At 36.7% G+C, this 21,580-nt stretch overlaps 1 protein-coding gene across 1 annotated transcript; it reads left to right on the plus strand.

Annotated features, from left to right (window-relative positions):
* The first annotated feature begins 14,759 nt into the window (after positions 1-14,759).
* LOC134218115 (inactive hydroxysteroid dehydrogenase-like protein 1) lies at positions 14,760-16,034 on the plus strand. The gene is made up of 4 exons (XM_062696982.1): positions 14,760-14,986; positions 15,055-15,288; positions 15,349-15,797; positions 15,854-16,034. Exons 1-4 carry the CDS (start codon positions 14,827-14,829, stop codon positions 15,959-15,961), a joined length of 951 nt encoding a protein of 316 aa, XP_062552966.1. The 5' UTR covers positions 14,760-14,826; the 3' UTR covers positions 15,962-16,034.
* Positions 16,035-21,580: the final 5,546 nt, after the last annotated feature.

A 21,580-nucleotide genomic window follows, 5' to 3' on the forward strand; every position in this document is an offset into this window, starting at 1 on the left:
GCGTTGTCAGAGGAACTGCGAGGCACTGGAGTCGAGTGTCAACTGGTGACGACGAATATGGTTGACACAAAATTGGTCATACAGTGTATGACTGTGTGGCAGGAATGGAGCACCACCAAACTGTTGATCATGAGACTGAAGTCTTATGGCTGGTTGATAGGGAAGACCAGCTTAACTACAAGTGAGTTCAATGATTTGTCAGGAAGATATTATCAATCTTTTATTATTCATTGTAGACCACGGTTAGTAAATCGATACCCCCATGTTTTGTTTCTAAAGTGTAGCATGGTACCTGCGAAGAGCCAGAGTCGATACATTGAAAAATAAACAAGCATGAAAAAATATAAATGTCTGTGCAAAGTCATATAATTGTAAAATGTCATTTGCATTCGTTTGTATAATTTTTCCAGAACTTTTTTCAGAAGTTTGCTATTGATTCTTGATGTATGACGTACTTATAGCGCTTAAATGTGGCTACAACTTTGTCTAACAAGACATTGCTGTAAATATGTAATCTGGGGCGTGGGAGGCAAAATGTCATTCAAATGACATTATGTCAAATGACACGTGACATTTTGGAGAGTTTTCACTCTCCAGCCTTAGATGTTATATTTAGAGCAATGTACCCTTAAACAAAAATATAGCCCTACTCAAGCGTAATGAGTACATCTAAAATTATGATGTGAATTTTACTTTTGAGGAAAGTTATTAATAAATTAGTCAAATGACATGCAGATGACATTTTACAAGCCTTGTGCAGACCTATCTTTAGTTGTCATGAAACGTCACGGCAGACCTAGCTAAAAAATTTCTATAAAACGGTAAAGAGCAGAAAATTATATTGAAAATAATCAACCAATTTTTGACAAGACAAGAAATACACTGAAAACCAAAACTACCCAAAAGTGGGTTGTTTGCACTCAAAACCGTGGTTTGGGCCAATAACCCAAATTTGAGTAAAATTACTTTTCTGGCACTAGGTAGTTTGCCTTTAATCCCATGTAAAAAATTTACCCAAAGCTGAGTTTAATTCATCCAAAGCGGACCTTAATCAACCCAAAATAGAGAATATTGAATTTACTCAAATTTTTTCTGCGATATTCTCACCAGTGCGTATATTGAACTCAAAGTTTGGGTTGATTTATCTGTCCGTGTACGTAACAGAAGAGAAAATAGTTTGGTGTGAACAGTAAAAGCAAAAAATGTTGAAAAGTAAATGAAAAAACAAATGGATTACAAGGTGGCGCTAACCCTTGCTTTAAGTTTCAAAGTATCAAATAACATCATTTCTTTTTGGAATGGGAGATAAACAACGAGATAATTCTTAGTTCAACAACTCAAACAACAAAAACAAAATTTATCATGCTTCTATTGTTAAACTTTCGTTGCTCCTTTCCTGCATCGCCATTTAGTTCTCTGTACACATTATCCGAGGTAAATTGCAAATCTCCATTTGCACTACAGTCTTGCAGCGCCCGTCGGTCAAACGTATCCTGCTTTTCCTTGTGCGCTTCGTTTTCTAGTACACATGACCAGACAACTTCATTCTCACCACACTATATTCTTGCACTGTCCATCGCTCTTTAATGTTTATTCGCTGCATATCGCTCGATTCATGTTCCTCAAAGTCAACCCAATCCGCAATTACGGTAATAAAATTTGCGTAATTTTGATCGGGAAGATCAGGGATTCGACGAAATTTGAATAAAATCTGTGAAGTGTTCGTCGTCCGAGTTCGGTTCCACGGTGAAAATAGTTTCGTATTATATTTACACTGTATGTCATTTGACATAATGTCGAGTACTTGGCTTGATTTCCACATCCTGATTCAAGCGGCAAAATTTCATCCGCCGGTATTTTGTGATTCCCTCTGTAGAGAAGCAACAAATAACTATAGAATCCATAAAGTACGTCACGTATAAACCGGCGATTTTCAACCCACCTTCTTCCTTCTTCCACACGTTTTATCTTAAACCTCAACATTTTTTGTATAATTCGCCAAGTTGCTCTGAAAACCCGGATAAAAATTTACAGTACCTCGTATGGCATAATCCATTGGAGTACAATAGATTGTATGGTAAACAAAAAAATGTATTGTACGTTTATTGTAGTTTTCTTCACGGTCATAAAAATCTTTTATTGTGCTTACTTTAAATGTACAATAAATTTAACTGTTACTAATACATTTTATCTTGTTTTTATTGTTCGCTTATGTTTTGTATTGCTCATCCCAAAACTAAATCTATCTATCTTCTTCTTCTATCTTCTATCTTCTATCTTCTTCTTCTATCTATCTATCTATCTATCTATCTATCTATCTATCTATCTATCTATCTTCTATATATATATAAAACTCAATGTTTGTATGTTTGTATGTATGTTTGTATGTATGTTCCAGCATAACTTCTGAACCCATTTACCGATTTTAACCAAATTTGGAACACACATTCTTTATCTTAAGGAGACGACGATAGACGGGTTAGGCATGCCCTTTGGAAAAGAGGGAGGGTGTGGGGGGAGGGGTATTGCTTAGTTATCGGTCAACTCAGTGTAAATTCTGAACCCCTTGGCCGATTTCAATCAAATTTGAAACACAAATTCTTTAACTTACAGAGGCAACGATAGGGGGGTTAAGCATGCTCTTTGGAAAAGGGGGAGGGTGTGGGGGGAGGGGTATTGCTTAGATATCGATCAACTCAGTGTAAATTCTGAACCCCTTGGCCGATTTCTACCAAATTTGGAACACAAATTCTTTATCTTAAGGAGACGACCATAGGGGAGTTGAGCATGCTCTTTGGAAAAGGGGAGGATATGGGGGGAGGGGTATTGCTTAGATACCGATCAACTCAGTGTAAATTCTGAACCCCTTGGCCGATTTCTACCAAATTTGGAACACAAATTCTTTATCTTAAGGAGACGACCATAGGGGAGTTGAGCATGCTCTTTGGAAAAGGGGGAGGATATGGGGGGAGGGGTATTGCTTAATTATCGATCAACGATGTATAAATTCGGAACCCCTTGGCCGATTTCAACCAAATTTGGAACACAAATTCTTTATCTTAAAGAGACGACGATAGAAGGCATTAGGCATGCTCTTTGGAAAAGAGGGAGTAACAACTCAGAGTAAATACTGAACCCCTTGACCGATTTCAAACAAATTCGGAACACGAATTCTTTATCATAAGAAGACGACGATAGAAGGTTAGGGATGCTCTTTACAAAAGAGGGAGAGTATGGGGGGAGGGGTATTGTTTAGCAATCGATCAACTCAATGTAAATCCTGACCTCATGACCGATTTGAACCAAATTTGTATCAAATATTGTCTAATAATAAGGAAGCGATTTTAGTGGATGTGGTTAAGTCATTTTAGAAGGTGGAGGGTGTGGGAGAGGGGTATTGTTTAGTTATCGATCAATTCAGCATGACTTCTGAACCCATTTATTGATGACCACCAAATTTGGAACCTATATTATCTGTCTAAGGAAGACTATATCAGACTGGGTAGGAGTGCCATAGCTAAATTGGAGAGAGGGTATATTTATTAAACGAACAGTTTAGTATACCTTTTTATCGCATAGGTCATTTAAAACCAATCACGTAAACACGTAATCTCCACCCAAAGGAAACTATTATAGAGAGGCTGGTTGGAGGTCTTTTGGAATGGGAGGGAGGGGGGTATTGGGATTGGGTTGTTTAGAAAACGACTTAATTTAAAATCCCTTTATTTAGTACATCCGAGGTTCTTTGACATTGTACAATGCTCCGAAAACAAATTGCCCGAATTCCTTAAAAATAGCAATCCCTGAATGAAGCAGGCCATTAACATAACACTATTTGGCCTAAGGCCATTCGACATAGGACATTTGTGATAATTATGAACAGCATCAGAAAAATCTTGCATAGAAATCAAGCATTTGCTGGGTATAAAACAATGGTAATTGTTGTTTATCGGAATAATGGTATGCCCAGTGAAAAGCAATGATTAATGTGTTTCCTCCTGAATGGTGGATGTGATTGCTTCTTTAAAAGTAGGCATTTGCCCGGAATAAGGCAATGGTGGGTGTGACCCCTTCTTTAAAATATGCGTTGCCCGGAATATGGCATCGATGGATGTTTTTCCTTCTTTAGAAATAGACGTTTGCCCGGAATAAGACCTTTCAAACCCACGATCCCTTCTTCAAAATCAGTCAATGTTTCCAAAAGCCTTCTTTTAATCAAATGATAAAGTATGAATAAGTAAACACAATTACCCTGTTGACCAATTGTTTTTTATCATTTTCCGATTGTAAAAGAAAACTGCAAACCAAACTGGCAATTCCGAGCAAGGCCGGGTACATAAAGCTAGTGTATTATACAAGTATTCTAACTGTATGATCAGAAAATTCGTCTTGAAGAAAAAATTATATAATTTTTAGCATTTAATTTGTTTATTGTATTAATGAAATAACAATTGAATACAATGTAGTAACAAAAGATTTAATCATTAAATGAAAATAAAAGTTTGATCGATTTTTAAATAAATACTTTTTATTTTAGGTTTTGAAATATTCATGTTATAACCAGATTGAATTACAAATATAAAAAGGAACAAAAACTTTTGCATATCATTTTACTCGGAGATTGGCTGGATTTATTTGAGCGTGTACGTTTTGTTTTTGATAAGTGGAATGAAAAAATGAAACTGATTTTGTGGTGTAGGAAGTGGCCCTTCATTACGGGCAAGCGGCGGATCAGAGGCTGCTGTATCGTGATGAGTATCTATAATGTTAACATCATAATACTGGATGATTTTGATGCGAGAGAACTTTTCAAAGTACCTTTAGGAAGGGGTTCTTCATTTCCATCGCCGAAGCAGTTCGGAACATTTTTGTTAACATGTATCCTTGTTCCTTTTCAGATTTTATGCTAAGACCACGTGAGACTGAATATCGTTCGACAGCTATTATTGGCCTATCTTACCAATTAGATACAATAATAACTGATACAGGTAACTTTTCCTTTTTTTCTCGTAGTACTTTTTGTGAGACAATTGACATGATTTTATAATTTACATTTTTTACAGGTTCATACATACAACGACTAACTTCGATTCATCCACTCAAGAAAAAACAAGTTGTATTAGACATATCAAGCTCCCTTCCCTGGTGGCTGAAATTACAGCGTGCTCAGCGAGTATAGCAAAGTGCATCATCGGCGCATTTGATTTTAACGCCAATACATCAGTGACTAAAGCCCTCAGTACACTGTTTGTCATTATGACAAATATTTGTCAAGTTTATCCGGATATCTATCAAACTGACCAGAAATCGACATGGATGTCAGGCTGACTTGACAAATATTTGTCATTATGACAAACATTGTACTGATAGCTTAAGTATGAAACAGCAAAGCGCCAAACAACATTACTAACAAATTAAATTTTGGATTGAATGAAAACTAATTTGAAATCGAACAAAAACTGAAATAAAACTAAATTTAAATTGGATTCAAATGAAATTGAAATATAATTAAAATAAATTAAAAAAAATAATAAAATTAAATTCAAATTAAAATTATTGTTGAATCACATTGAATTAACATTAAATTAAAATTAAGTTCAAACTGATTAAACATTAGGCTTATACTAAATTAAATAAAATTGAAATCGTAAAAATCGTAAAATAAATTGTAGGACAAAAAGTTGTATTGTATTTCTATTGTAATATTAGAGTAAAATGTATTCTAAATCCTATTATATTTCTACTGTAAAACAATAAAAAAAGTGAGAGAAAACATTCAACATACCACTTGTCATAAGACGAGTTAATACAATCCCATTGAATTCCACCACTTAATTGTATCTTGACAGATACGTATTTCGACCTCAACAGTAAGGCCGTCTTCAGTGTCTCGTACTTGACTCGACTTTCGAAGTCGCTTAAGCGAAAGACTAACAGAGAGAGGTTTTCGCTAATGAAAATATGACTTTGATATCCAAAATGACAGAAAGGTGAATCGTAATGCGTAAAATCAACAGTTTTAAACCTCTACAAGCCTTGAGAATAATTTATATTGCGTTTGCAGTTCAAAATAATTTTATTTTTTAACAAAAAACTGTAACTCAAACATTTACGTATTTTGCTTAATATCAACTTTACAAACCTGCAACACGGCCAAACTAACAACATGCTGCCCTACGAAAAACGCGCCGCCACCAATCGAAGTAATCGATTGTCATTTTCAACCAATCAGAAACCGGTACGATTCTGACAGCAAATCGGTACGATTTTTACTGACTACTTGGCACATCCTATCCTAGTGAAATACGAAGGTGCATCATCTGTGGAAGTCGGGCCTACTTCGGGCTCCAGAAGAAACTGATACGGTAAACAGATTCACACCTATCTACCTGGATACCTGGTTGCCTAAAGCGTCGATACACCTATGCCTGGCGTATTGTAGAGCTCCGTATTCGTCGGTCTTGAGCGATGTTCCTCCAGTATCCCCGAACGTTCAGGGTCCCCAGGTCTGATTCCACCGTGTACAGCCAGCGTGCTCGTGGTCTTCCACGAGGTCGCCGGCCCCAATCTGGTTCTCTGTTGAATATTGTTTTTGCTATTCTTTCTTCCGACATTTGCACTAAGTGACCAATCCACTGAAGTCTGCTGTATTTTAAACGATTCACAATATTTTCTTCTTTGTATACTTGATACAGCTCATGATTCATGCGTCTGCGCCACACACCATTTTCTAGTATCCCTCCGAGTATTGTACGCAGCACTTTTCGCTCGAAAACCCCGAAAGCTCTCCGGTCCGCTTTTTTTTAACGTCCATGCTTCATGTCCATAAAGGGCCACTGGTAGAATCAGAGTTTTGTATAGCGCAAATTTCGTTTCCGTCTGCATGTTGCGGGACCTAAGCTGGTTACGTTATCCGTAAAAGGCTCAATTCGAAGCAGCAATACGTCCCTAGCAACCCTAGTAATATTTTGGTTTCATGCTGGTTTTATAACACTCTTGTAGAGTAAATTATAGTCTTCAAGAGCTTTATAAAACTTAAAATGTCACTAGGGATGTCACAAGCGTCCCAAAGTAAACAAATTCTTCAACCTATCAGACATAAAACTTGGAGCGTGCTCGAGGAGGACTTGTGAGCTCTCGGAGCACTCGAGAGACGGATGCTTATGACCATCTTTGGCGGTGTGCAAGAAAACGGTGTGTGGTGGCAAAGGATGAACACGAGCTCGCTCAGCTCTACGGCGAACCAAGTATTCAGAAGGTATTCAGTGTTATCTGTTTAGATGTAAGCGAAATAATTGAAAATTAATTAATGGACAATCAATCATACATCAGTTTTACAGAGCTACAAATTTAATTCGACTTTACAAGGATGTTCAACTGGAGTTGCTCTTCTTGGCATAGAGAAAATATTTGACAGTGTTTGACGTGAAGGTTTGTTTGAAAAATTGATGAATTTTGATTTTCCTCTGTACATTATTAAACTGATCCAAAATTATTTATCTGCTCGCTCACTGCAAGTGAACTAATCTGATAGATTACCTGTAAGAGCTTGCAACATACTGGGGCCATACAGTGAGCATTCCCTTACTCGATACTGAAAGAACCATTGAGTTAGGGAGGTATCGAGATAGGGAACACATTTATATTTGGCCGAATGCCGTTTGATCAAATAGTTCAAATTAGTTATCTTATCTCTAGTGAAGTGAGAAGTGAGATGTTCGAAATGAATCTCGGAAAGTGAGAACCGGGTAGTGAGAAATCAGATGTTCGAAATGAGAACAGTAGTGAGATGTGAGCAGTAACATGCGAGCAGTGGAAAGTGAGACATGAGAAGTTAGTGGTGAGAAATGAGTAGTGAGAAGTGAGATGTGATAGTTGCGAAGTGAGAAGTACGATGTAAGTAGTTAGATAAACAGAATCAAGGGGTGAGAAGGGAGAGATGATAATTGGGAAGGGAAATGAGATATAATGAGTAGTGAGAAGTGAATGGGGAGATATAAGACAGAAAAAAGAAGGAAGACAGATGAGGGAAACAGAAAAAAGAAAGAAGGAAAGAGGAAGAATCTCGTTTCTTACCTATCGTTTCTCGGTCCTCACTTCGCTTACTACTCCCTTCCCACAACTCACTTCTCATTTCTGACTTCTTACTACTTACTTCTGACTTCTCTCTTCGCACTTCTCGCTTCTCACCTCCCTCTTCCCATTAATCACTTCTCACTTCGCACTTCTCACTAATAATTTCTCACTTTTCACTTCGTACATCTCACATCACACTTCGCACTACTCACTTCTCATTTTTCACTTTTCACTTCTCGCTCATAGCTTCTTATATCTTGCTTCTGACTTCTCATTTTGCACTTATCACTTCTCACTTCAAACTTTTCATTATTCACTTTTCACTATTACTTCGCATTTCGATTTTCTCAATTTTAACTTCTCATTTCTCATTTCTCACTCACTTCTCACTTCCTATTTCTCACTTATCACTTCGAGTTTCTCACTTCTTACATTTCTCTTTTGATTTCTCACTTCGCACATCTCACTTCTCACTTCATACCTTTCATTTCTCGTTTTTAAATTTTCAATTTCATCATAACTTCTTATATCTGACTGACTTCTCAATTCTCTCCTATCACTTCTCACTGTTTTATTTTTCACTTTTTACTTCTCACTACTCATTTCGCGCTTTGAATTTCTCACTTCTCACTTCTCATTTCTCACTTCTCACTTCTTACTTCGCACTACTCACTTCTCATTGGTCTAGTCAAATATTTAGGACTTTTGCTAGACAGTAACTCAGTTTTCTACTCAAGCTTTCGTTTAGCAGATTTATTTTATAGCAAATCGTATCGGATATCTCTCAACCCCATAATTGGGTTGTTTAGCAGAAAAAAATATGAGGTTTTTTATAGCTTCACATTAAGAGCATGCTTTTCTGAAGTCCAACATATTTTTATTTTGTTTGTAAACGTTCTATTTACAATTTTGTATAGCAATCAATAAGTCATATTAATCGGTAGAATGACACTAACATTCATAGAATTACAGTTGAGGCATTCCACGGAGGCATGCCAGTCGATGCTGAACGATCATTTCGAAAATATCTGAAACTTTGCACAGTTTTTCAATTTCATCTAAATCGTCATTTTTTATATCAAATCTTCATATTGAGTCACGACTAACTTTTCAAAAGGGTGTATGTGAAAATGGTTCAAAAATATTTAAAAAGCTGCACAGCAAAAACGGAATGTTCGATTGTTATGATTTTTTCAGCAAAGTTAGACAACTAAATAGTGATTCTTAAAAATGCGCATAGTGGAAAAAGTTTTTTTTTGCTTTCAGAAATATCATTTTTGTCACGAAAACTCAAATATCTCAAACCCCTATCTTTTTACCAACGTAATTCACGAAAGGCCCTTAACAATAAAATCAGCATCAAACTGCAATTCTCAAAAAAAAAAACTACGCTGATTTTTTTTTTGCTTACTATATGTGAAAATTGTGAAATGCATGAAATGTCATAACTTTTTGTTTATTAGTTTATCATCACCAAATTTTTATGGTAGATAGCTAATTTAATGGACCAATTTCCCTAAAAAAATTACGTTCGTAAAAAGATAGGTTTCTGAGATATTTGAGTTTTTGTGACAAATGATATTTTTAAACGCAAAACAAAATTTTTTTTACTGTATACATTTTTTTAAGAATCACCATTTAGTTGTCTAACTTTGCTGAAAAAATATAACAATCGAACATCCATTTTGCTGTGCAGCTTTTTGAATATTTTGAACCATTTTCACATACACCCTTTTAAAAAGTTAGTCGTGACTCAATATGAAGATTTGTTATCGAAAATCGACGATTTAGATTTAATTGAAAAACTGTGCTAAGTTTCAACTCAATATAAAACCATGAATTAAAAAATTTCTTAAATTTTGATGCTGTTGCGGTTGTTATAAAACTATTAGTAGTTAAAATAACAAAAATTGTACCAAAATCTCTCCTAGTTTTAACAAAAATATTACTAAATATGTTATTGATTGAACAAAAATATAACTCGTTGTGTAACATAAAAGTGGTGAAAATACTTATACTATAACAAATTATGTTCCTGAAAGATTATGATTATCCATAATGTAGGCAATTAACCCTTCCGTTAAGGTGATTATACAATCAAGCCATGTAATGAATTTCAAATTCACCACACGGGTTTCTACTCCTATTATCAAAGTTCAAATCTAGCGTAATAGTTTTCGTACAATGCTGAAATTAAAGTCGATTGTTTAGCACAAGTAAGCGAACGATCTACTGATGTTTCATCGCCATGGGCATTGTGGTTCTCTCAATTCGTGCTCTTGAAAAATCACAAGAAAAATCACGTGGTTTCCAAGATGGCCGATTTGTGGCTTTGTTGTATAACCACCTTAACAACCCCCTTTTGAAAACGAAAATAAAAATCGTTTTGGCTGTAGCTTTTTTGTCTTTCAACGTTTTGTTCGCAACTTTCACCAAAAGAAGCGGAATTTATTCATGTTTCAAAAGCTCTATGGATTTTTAGGACTGGCAGCTTGATACCGGAGTAATTCCGGATTTAAAATGAGTGTTAGCTTTTGGCCATATGCCAGAACGCATACTTCGGAAATGATTATTTTAGATGTTTTGAATAGAAACGATGCAAAAACTATACCAAATTTGATCAGAACTTTGATCGGTCCGAAATATGGCCTGTTTTCCGGAATCTGGACGCTCCACCGGAACCTGTTACGGAGTCACTTTACGGAAATAGGCGAACACCATCATGTGACACATCAAACTTCATGATTTCTCAAGTTATGGCATTCCATAATAGATTTGTACTTCCGTATATGAACCGTTTGCAACCGGAAAACGGTTTAATCATATACCAGTTCAAGGGACAATTTCGATAAATAAGCAAACCCCATCATGCGGCGTATCAAACTTCATGATTTCTCAAGTTATGGCATTCCATGGTAGTTTTTAACTACCTGGACCATATTTGAACCAATTGGAACCGGAAAACGGTTTAATCATGTACCGGTTCAAGGGACAATTTCGAAAAATAAGCAAACCCGCTCATGCGGCGTATCATACTTCATGATTTCTCAAGTTATGGCATTCCATGGTAGATTTGTACTTCCGTATATGAACCGTTTGCAACCGGAAAACGGTTTAATCATGTACCGGTTCAAGGGACAATTTCGGAAAATAAGCAAACCCCATCATGCGGCGTATCAAACTTCATGATTTCACAAGTTATGGCATTCCATGGTAGTTTTTAACTTCCTGGGCCATATTTGAACCTATTGGAACCGGTAAACGGTTTTACCATGTACCGGTTCAAGGGACAATTTCGGAAAATAAGCAAACCCGCTCATGCGGCGTATCAAACTTCATGATTTCAAAAGTAATGGCATTCTATGGTAGTTTTGTACTTCCTGGACCGTATTTGAACCGATTGGAACCGGTAAACGGTTTTACCATGTACCGGTTCAAGGGACAAATTTGGAAAATAAGCAAACCCCATCATGTGGCGTATCAAACTTCATGATATCACAAATTATGGCATTCCTTGGTAGTTTTGTACTTCCTGGACTGTATTTGAACTGATTCAGGTTCAAGAGACAAATTTCTAAAATAAGCAAACCCCATCAAGCGGTGTATCAAACTTCTAGATATCACAAGTTATGGCATTCCATGGTAGTTTTGTACTTCCTGGACCGTATTTGAACCAATTGCAACCGGTAAACGGTTTTATCATGAACCGGTTCAAGGGGCAATTTTGGAAAATAAGCAAACCCCATCATGCGGCGTATCAAACTTCATGATTTCACAAGTTATGGCATTCCATGGTAGTTTTGTAGATTATTATTTCAGATATTTTGAATAGAAACTATACCAAATTTGATCAGGAATTTGATCGGTCCGAAATATGGCCTGTATTCAATCGGAAGTACAAAAATGCCATAGAATGTCATAGCATTTAAAATCATGAAGTTTGATACGCCGCATGGTGGGGTTTGCTTATTTACCGAAATTTTCCCTTTGAACCGGTACATGGTAAAACCGTTTGCCAGTTCCAATCGGTTCAAATACGATCCAGGAAGTACAAACTACCATGGAATGCCATAACTTTTGAAATCATGAAGTTTGATACGCCGCATGATGGGGTTTGGTTATTTTCCAAAATTTTTATTTTGTTTTCAAAAGGGGGGTTGGGGGGGTTAACTTTGTCCAGCTGGTTCAACTTTGAATGTAGATTCAAGTTATACTGTACTAGGTAGGTGGTACCTTACTTTTTTTTCCAATTCCTATCTACCAAAAATGAGAGCAATTTTTTCTGCAGAAATAAACATAACACATTATGTTATAATCATGTTATGACAATCAAGAAATTATATTTCTGCCATCTTTGGCAAAGAATTTATAACAAAATTATTGCAAGTTTTGTTATTTGTAACAAATGTTGATATAATTGTGATAACATTTTTTTTACGACTAACTAGTCGGGATCACGTCCTGCGCCACGAGGAGGCTAAGGACCGCGAAATGGGGTCTATTTTATTCTTTCAGGTACGCGAAGTACCAATGGTACGCGTTACCCAGCATTTGCCGTGCCATTATAATTTCTACATGGTTCATTTCAACCAGCGGAAAAATCTTAACTACCAAAGGCCATTGGAATGTATTAATTAATAATAACTTAAAATGTAGCATAGCAATAAAGATGATAGTGTTAATCGAACTCTGAACACCTAGTCTAAGAGAAGAATGCATGTAATAGATCATTAGCAAATAAAATAAGCTAAATAAAATGTTTTACCTTATTGAGCATTCGAAGATGCGATTTGTTATTTATTGTTCAACATTCGCGGGTGGTACAGCAAGATCAAGATTGCAGGCATGACGAGCGCTCATTGATTTAGCTAAAAGATATTTTAGTTACTAGATAAAGATTGTCGCTTCGGTTCCCTTTGTTCTGCTGTCCGAAACATGTGTGGTACATACCTGTCAAATCGTATGGATTTTCCTTCTTTGACATTTAGCTCCCCTATCCTCGCCAGCAAAAGATGTTCCGGACAGCGACGACAGCGACAATCTTTATCTAGTAACTAAAATATCTTTTATTTAGCTACATTAGTGATGATCTGATGGGGTCTCTAGTAGCCTTGCGAGCAAAGGCGTAGGATTGCCAATCCGGAGATGACGAGTTCGATTCTCGGTCCGGTCTAGGATGTTTTCGGGTTGAAAACATTCTCGACACCCTGGGCATACACTCAGCGAACTGGACTATCGAAATTCATAACTGGCGCCTTATGAATCTTCGACTGATTTTTCTACCAACAGTGATTCTTATACGCAGTTACCTTCCAGAGTAATCAAGCGTCGATGGGCGTGTGGTCTACATACCGGCCTCCCGACCCCGACGTCCATGGTTCGAACCCAGTCTGCCGCACTTCACTTTTTTTTCAAATGAAAATCATCATTCATAAGGCAACTTATTGAAATTCATACCGATTCCTTGTGGCAAATTTTCATAAGGCGTTTGATTGAAAATCATACGTCCATTTTCCTCAGTGTAGGGTATCCATTGTACTTGCCACACAAGATACATACTCATGCAATGGCGGGCATAGAAAAGCTTTCAATTAATAAATGAGGAAATGCTAATAGAATACTAAGTTGAAAAGCAGGCCAAATTTCAGTTGGAATGTAGAGCCTTAGAAGAAGAAGTGATGATCTAAGTTGCGCTCATCATAGCAAAAACAATGTTGTAAGACAGCGTTCATTTTAAAATGTGTATTGAAATCCGACCTTACACTTAATTGTTGAGAGACATTCAGAAAAAATACAAGCCTGGAAAAATAGCGTTGCTGAACCTATGAGGCGCAGGTCATTTAACTGAAAGGTGTTCACGATAAAATTGCAACACACAGAAAGCGTTGTGTATGGGTATATTATTTGCATTCTTTAAGAGACTTTGTATGCGGTGAAATGTTTTCAAAAAATGGGCTAGAAAGAAAAATTTTGGAAAAAATTTTGTACACGAAGTTTGATAATCGGGTTTTTTCGCATCGTTCGTTTGACAGAAAGTTGTTATTTTGTTTTTTTTTTATGTTCGTTCGATCGCCTATGGTGAAAACATTACGGAAAATGTTTTGGACTGCGTTAAAATTACAAGAAAGTGGTGGTTGGTTTCATGCTCGAGGTCCACAATTGAAGTAATCGAAGTCTTGTAAACTACATATTATGTACAAAATTTTATAAAGAATTTTGAGATAATGTTGCGAAACATAAACTTAGCAGTGAAATTGAATAAAGTTAATATATCTTGCTGGGGAAAACACTCGATTTTTCCAGAAAACTTGTATGTTGAAATTTAATCGTGGACATCCTTTACAGTGCATTTCGATAACTAGCACAAACGCCCGAATACTGTTCTCCAGAATGATAAACAGATGTTTGAATTCCATTCGCCCGAAAAGACTATTCATGTTTGTAATATTTATTAGGACGCATTATAATAAGTTCATATTTTCGGGCAAATGGAATTCGGGCCAATATCAAACATGCATTTATGATTTGCATTGTAGTTACGATCTCTAGATGTGGATGCTTGATAATACTTATACCGCCGAGTACCAAACGTTTGCGTTTACTCGCTGAGTGAGAGTTTTAAATGTGGGAACATTTCCACTACAAACAATATAGAAATGCGTCGCTGCTTAGAATAAGTCATAACATCTTGAATCGTTGTAAGAATCGAAACGTTCATCTGATGCTTCAAAACAGTCGTTTCCATTCGTAATGGTTCTGCTAATATTGTTGTCAATCGTCGGTGCGTATGCCGCTGCTTGCTGGCTGCTGGAAAACCTAATCATTCCGTTGGCTGCCATAGTATGGAGCTTGTTGAAGCTTTCGATAAGTCGGAAGAAGTCGCTATCCGATCGATATGGAAAATGGGCAGGTAAATCTATTTCAGTTTCGTGTTAATACTATATAATATTATCGAGTGCTTATAAATGATCTATTCAGTGATTACGGGAGCAACGGACGGCATCGGTAAGGGATACGCCCAACATTTAGCAGCGAAAGGAATGGATTTGGTGCTGATTTCCCGATCGCAGGAAAAACTAATCAAAGTCAGTCGAGAAATCCAAAAATCCACCGGAGTGAATATTAAGTTAATCGTTGCGGACTTTTCCATTGGCGATTCCATTTACAAGAACATCCGAAAGGAACTTGAGGGTATAGATATTGGTATACTCGGTTCGTACCTCCGATAACTATTATTTATTAGTATTTTGCTAAACCATTCAATAATTTTAGTAAACAACGTTGGCACCGGCACAGAACCGTTGGGTTTATTTGAAACCCACGCGGACAAGTTTCATCTACAGATTGTCAACGTCAACATTCTTTCAGTACTCATGATGACGCACATCGTTCTTCCCAAAATGAAGAAAGCTCAACGGGGGATCATCATCAACGTTTCGTCACAAACAGCAGTCATCCCTGCCCCATACGTCAGCTCCTACACGGGGTCTAAAAGTTTTGGTTTCAGCTTCACGTTGGCTTTGCAGCACGAACTGCGGGGATCGGGCGTTGAGTGTCAACTGGTGGTTCCCGGATTCGTGCGAACCAATTTGGTGCACACTTTGCCGCTGACTATCTTTGGGGGGAAGCTGATACCAGATGGGTATCAGTTTGGTGCCTGCGCCACATGGTTGGTTGGTAAAACGGATTTTACTGCAGGCCATTGGTATCATGAGGTTTTGGTAAGTGTAGTAATGAAACGTTATTCAAGGTGATAACTGATTGGACTGCTTTTCAGAATTTTTTCATCAATTTGCTTCCTTTCTTTGTGCAAAGAAAGGTAGCTGCCGTAATCTGGACGAGTTTTATGAACGACCAAGAAAGTAAAAAGCGTACTAGCTTGTAAAAAATTTGCATCTGCATTGAATTGAAGAAATTTATGACGACAGTAGAATGTAAGCAGTAATGTAGTCATAAAAATGAAACTACCTGGAAATTATTGGAGTTAAATTTAAATCTGTGCAATAATTCGAACCATATTATTTAAAACGCCTTTTTCTGTTTGATGACGATCGTCCAACAACAAACCGTCGCAACAACGAGAGGTAGTTTTTAAAACTTTGACTCGAATCATTGTGTTTGTAATCTCTTAACCTGAAAACGGCTGGGCAATTCTGTCCGTTATATTCTCCGACGGTTTTGAAAATATCATGTTATAAGAAAACCTCGAGTCAAATTATGAAATTCGTAAAAAAAACTAAAATAAAAACATGTCATAAGACGAGTTTGTACAATTCCATTTAATTCCACCACTTGATTGTACCTTTGACAGATATTTATTTTGACCTCAACAGTAAGGTAGTCTTCAGTGTCTCGTACTTAATTTGATTCGATTTAATTAGAATTGTAAGTAAGTCAAGTCTCAAAAGATGTAGTAAGATCTTCAATTGTCCTGGAGTTGAATCAAATGATCTACCGAATCAACGTCAGCTTCCATGATGTACTCAGCTGCGATATCAATCCAAGTATGTTCTTTGAATAATTGTATTTCATTTGCGACTCAAATCCAGGTATATTTGGTGTAGTAAGATCTTCAAGTTTTCTTGGAGTTGAGCCTAAAATGTGTACCAAATCAACCACGACTCCCATATTAGCCCAAATATGTCCACCAAGTATATAAAATGTTCTCCACTTACGTCCTAAGCTCAGGCATATAATATGTTGTAAGATCTTCAAATTGTCCTGGATCTTGGACCAAATGATCTACCGTCTGTTAAACAGGAGGTGCGGCTTAAACAGCGTCTGCCTGGTACTCAGCGGGTGAAACGCTGTATCGCGTAAGGTGGCAGCCCCACCAGCGCGATGTAGGTAACGCGACCCCGGTAAGGTTGCTAACTGAAAAATGGAAATAGAAGAAAAAGAAAACGTTTAGAAAAAAATATTTTAAGCTCTTTTTAGTGGAATGTATTCAACCATCTAAGACGAGTTAGGCACTCTCCATTTAATTCCACCAATTATTTCGATATCTTTGCAGATACTGTGGTAGTAGCGGATTGTGTTAAAATAATAATCGGATATACGAAATGAAAGCATAAGTTATTTGACTGAGATGACGTGAACGTGGCCGCTATGAAAGAAATCTGATGGCCTAGATCCGGAGAACGTGAATTCAGAGCTGTGGAACCCACGACCAACACTGTATTCAAATATAACATCTATTACAGCGGCGGCAAAAAGCAGAGCATGGAGTTGGTTTCGTAGTTATGGGCAAGCAGATGAAGCGTGTAATGAGGTGGAAACCCATTAGTGAACGGACCTGTGTTTTGATGATACGGGGAAAATTCTTCAATTACAGCCTAATCAACGTTTTCACACCGACAAAGATAAATCCGATGACGTGTAGGACACGTTTTGTGACTAACCTATTGAGCCTATTGAGAATGCCCAAAGCATGACGTGAAAATTGTTATCGCAGACGCTAACGCTCAAGTCGGTAAAGAGGACTTCTTCTGTCCCGTAATTGGTAGGGAGATCCTTCATTTTGCTATCCTTGACCACGGTCTACGGCTAGTAAATTTCGCTGCGCCAGAAGGATGGCCATCAATAGCACCTTATTTGCTCGAAAGAATATCTGAAAGCACACCTGGAGACACCCAAATGGTGAAACTTGATACCAGAAAAACCATTGGTGATTTTTCTCGGATGTTATTGATGTGCGGATATTCAGAGGTCTAAACATTGACTCTGACCACTATACCTCGTTGTCAGTAAAATTCAATCACGGTTGTCAAATGTATCTAACGGAAGATCACATCGAATGATGCGTTACAATATCCAGCGATTGTCGGCGGAAGGAGTATTGGCTCAGTACCTCCAGAGCCTTTTTTCACAAGTAGTAATGCTAATGCACTGACTTAGCACACGCGTAGTAGTTACCAAGTTACCACATGGCAGTGTACTACACTCACCCACTAAACGCTTCTTGAGCTCCAACCCTAATTTCCCCCCAGGACAGCTTTCCAGCATTACTTCTGAAGGATAGGCTGTACTTAATGTACACATTCACACAGACTTACTTGGATGCTCACTCTAACACTCCACTACAGATACTATGTTGAGACACTCCTACCTCATCATGTATAGTTTATATACAAACTTCCACCATGCCTAGGCTGACCATACGTACCGTATTTAACGGGACAGTCCCGTTTTTTAGACCTTATTGGGCTGTCCCGTCGTAATCTGAAAAATCCTTAATTTGTCCCGTTTTTTTTATTGATTTGTCCAAAGAGCTTCAAATATTATTTGAACAAACTTAATTTTTTAGGCAGGAATCTAAAACCAAATACAAGAAAAGCGGACGAAACCCATCAAAAAAGTTTGAGATGTTATGTTATTTGTGTTGCTTTTAAAATAATGCTTTCTATGTCGTTCTGGATTTTGTCTGGATCGACTTTTCTTAAGGTTTTGATCAGTTAATGACAACATGTGACAACGGGAGATTTTTTTATACACTTTCATTTCCATGACTTTTTTCTGCTTATTCCATCATTAGTGGATAGAACGGAACCGGTAACTTGCTAGGCAAGTATGTCCTGAAAAATATATTAAGCTCTTTTTAGTGGAATGTATTAAACCGTCTAAGACGAATTAAGTACTGTCCATTTAATTCCACCAGTTAATTTTCGTTATCTTTGCAGATACGTATTTCGACCACAACTGTGTGGTCGTCTTCAGTGTCTTGTACTTGACTGAGTATATCCTGAAAATCAGGTCTCGCCTCAACGCTAATAAAATGAAGCGACATTTTATTTTCCAGATAAGGTTCATTTTCGATTTTTATTCTTGCAAAGTAGGTAGGGTATCTGTTCCATTATTAATAACATGCTCCTATATCAATAACATTTGTAAAACAGGCTATTTCGGCTCAAATTGTGTCGTGTTTTGTTGTTATCCTTAAAATTACCAGAAACGTATAAAAAAATACATATTTTTCAATCATTTGATTTGTTTCGAAACATTAAGAATCATTCAAAGTATTTCTGAATATTTCGAAATCATCCACTGTAAAAAACGACGACACTAAAAATAGTTTATAAATCAGCAAAACAAAATAAAATTAAGGAAAACTGAGGACAAATTAGTTCGGATTTCGGTCCTCACGTACTTCAAGACTAGTTTACAAATCAGGAGCTTGTCACTTTCATATATGTACGCGGGTCTATGGGATTTCGTTGTAGAAAATTAGAATTTCGGCCCGATTTAAAATATAATCCGGCGGAAATCTCCGAGAGTCCTAGCTGTACGAGTACGGATTTATTTTATTGTATGAGTCCCGCCTTTTTGTAAGCAATTGACAACACCAACTATATTTATGGAAACAGTTCTTTTCTTGTTTAAATTATTGTTATTCTTATCGGGAAATCGGGAAATCAAAAACCCTATTGCTCTTTTCAAAGTTGTCTTTTGAAATTTGTTTTTCCTTTTTTTCTTTCTTCATAGTGTACTATGACTTTTTTGTTGTTATTTTCAATTGTTCAGGATTGGAACAGCTTTATTGATTGATCAGTAATAAAAACCTTAATGCATGTTTAAGAGTTAATTAAAATAAAATTTTAAATACCACTTTTTTGATATTTTGAAAAATGCGTAATTTTTTGTTCCTTCGTGTTTTTGTCCGCGCCCTTTTGAAGAATGAAATATGTGTAGGTTAATATTTTTCCACAACTAACTGATTACAATAGAAGGATATGGCTCTAAAATGTTTCTCTAACTTCTGATACAGAAAATTAGGCGCATAAATTTTGAAATTTTTACAACTTGAATTTTGCACAAGGTTTTTGACATGTCCCGTTTTGCAACTGCGTATGTCCCGTTTTTTCACCGAAATGATCTGGTCAGCCTACATGCCTCATGGTGACCAAATTGGTTACCCGCTACGACACTCCTTCCTCAGCACAGGCCGATAACTCACTCTTCTGCCAAAGCAGACCACGTGCTACTCTACTGAAGTAGGGGCACTCCCCAAGCACCACTTGTGCCTCAGTGTGTGGTGTGTGGATTCAATCCACTACTACACTGCCGCCGAAGCAGCTTCTCCAAATGTTACTCGCCCCATGTGAGTCTTTTTTGGGTGCTCACCCTAACAATCCACTAGCATGCCTCGAGGTGTCAATAGCGATATGTAGGAACGATACTACGCTACTACACTCCTTCGGCATGCACAGTCCACACTCAAACTATGACACTCCTGCCTCAACACAAGCAGATCACTAGCTCTCTGCTGAAACAGCACACACACTAGGGGTATGCGATAACACACTTTTTCCTGACGAAACGAAACGAAACGAATATTGAAATGTTTATGTTGATTCGAAACGAAACGAAACGAAATATAGATTTACTTTCGAGACTTCGAAACGATACGAAATCAAAGTCCATTTAATTCGAAATTTTACGAAACGAAATTTGATTTTTTTTCCCGCGAATTTTTTATTGCATTGGTTTTACATTATGTGCTCAACTCTGATTTCATTTTTACGAAGACAAATAACTTCTTTGCGACCAACAGAGTTATATTAACAGTTTATATACCATTGCACTATGGCCCAGGATACAGATGTACGCGGAAAGATGCATTTTACGCCAAAACTATTTTTTTAGAAAAGTTGAATTTTTTGAGCTCTAAAAGTCTCCTGAAGACGACTTTTTCGAGAAATCTAAAACAAATAAAGTAGAATATTTTTTGAGGTACACCCCAATCCAGTTAGGTAAAATTGCTCTAAATCAGCCAACTTAAGAGCCACAGAAAAAGTTTTTTTTAGCAAAATTGATTGGAATAAACTGCGCTACAACTTTGTAGAACATAACATGTCAATATTCCGAGAAATAAAAAAAAATTCCAACTTTTTTATATGATGGGCCACTTTATTTTTTGGAAACTCTATAATGAACAACAGTTGATGTAGAACAACAGTTTTTTTTCTAAAAAATATAGTTTTGGCGAAAAATGCATCTTTCCGCGTAAATCCCCGAATCTAATCAATTTTATATCAGTTCAGTTTTATATCAGTAGGTACAAAAAAATATAGAAATTGTTAGTTTTTTTTTGTGTTTTGATTAAAATTCTGTTAAAAACCTTATTTCACTTAAGAATTATGTGATTGAGCTGAAGCATACATTCATATCAGCGTAATTTTATGGTTTTGATACTCATTTATATATACACATCTGCAAAGCGTATACGCAGATAAAGAGTTGTTAAAAGCATACATTTTCTCACTAGAATAATTTTCTAAAATGCACAAAGATATGAATTTCAGATTGTATTTGAAAAGAAATGTGATAGCAAAGTTTTTACGGCAGCAGTTTGCCAGGTATAAAGAAATAATTCTTCCTTTCTCATACAAAAAGTTGCACCAGAAGGCTATCATTTCCTTTCATATTCAATTCTTTGAAATGAGACTCGGAGACCAATAGTCTTAAATACAATCAGCTCAAAGAGCTGCTATTAGGAGAGGAAAAT

The sequence above is a fragment of the Armigeres subalbatus genome, chromosome 2, assembly GCF_024139115.2.
Source record: "Armigeres subalbatus isolate Guangzhou_Male chromosome 2, GZ_Asu_2, whole genome shotgun sequence".
Lineage (NCBI taxonomy): Eukaryota > Metazoa > Arthropoda > Insecta > Diptera > Culicidae > Armigeres > Armigeres subalbatus.

Excerpts from the sequence above, each read along its gene's own strand:
- LOC134218115 (XM_062696982.1), top strand. The coding sequence starts at position 14,827 with ATGGTTCTGCTAATATTGTTGTCAATCGTCGGTGCGTATGCCGCTGCT. Across the intron at positions 15,289-15,348 it reads TATAGATATTGGTATACTCG|TAAACAACGTTGGCACCGGC; the intron begins GTTCGTACCTCC and ends CAATAATTTTAG. Across the intron at positions 15,798-15,853 it reads ATTGGTATCATGAGGTTTTG|AATTTTTTCATCAATTTGCT; the intron begins GTAAGTGTAGTA and ends ACTGCTTTTCAG.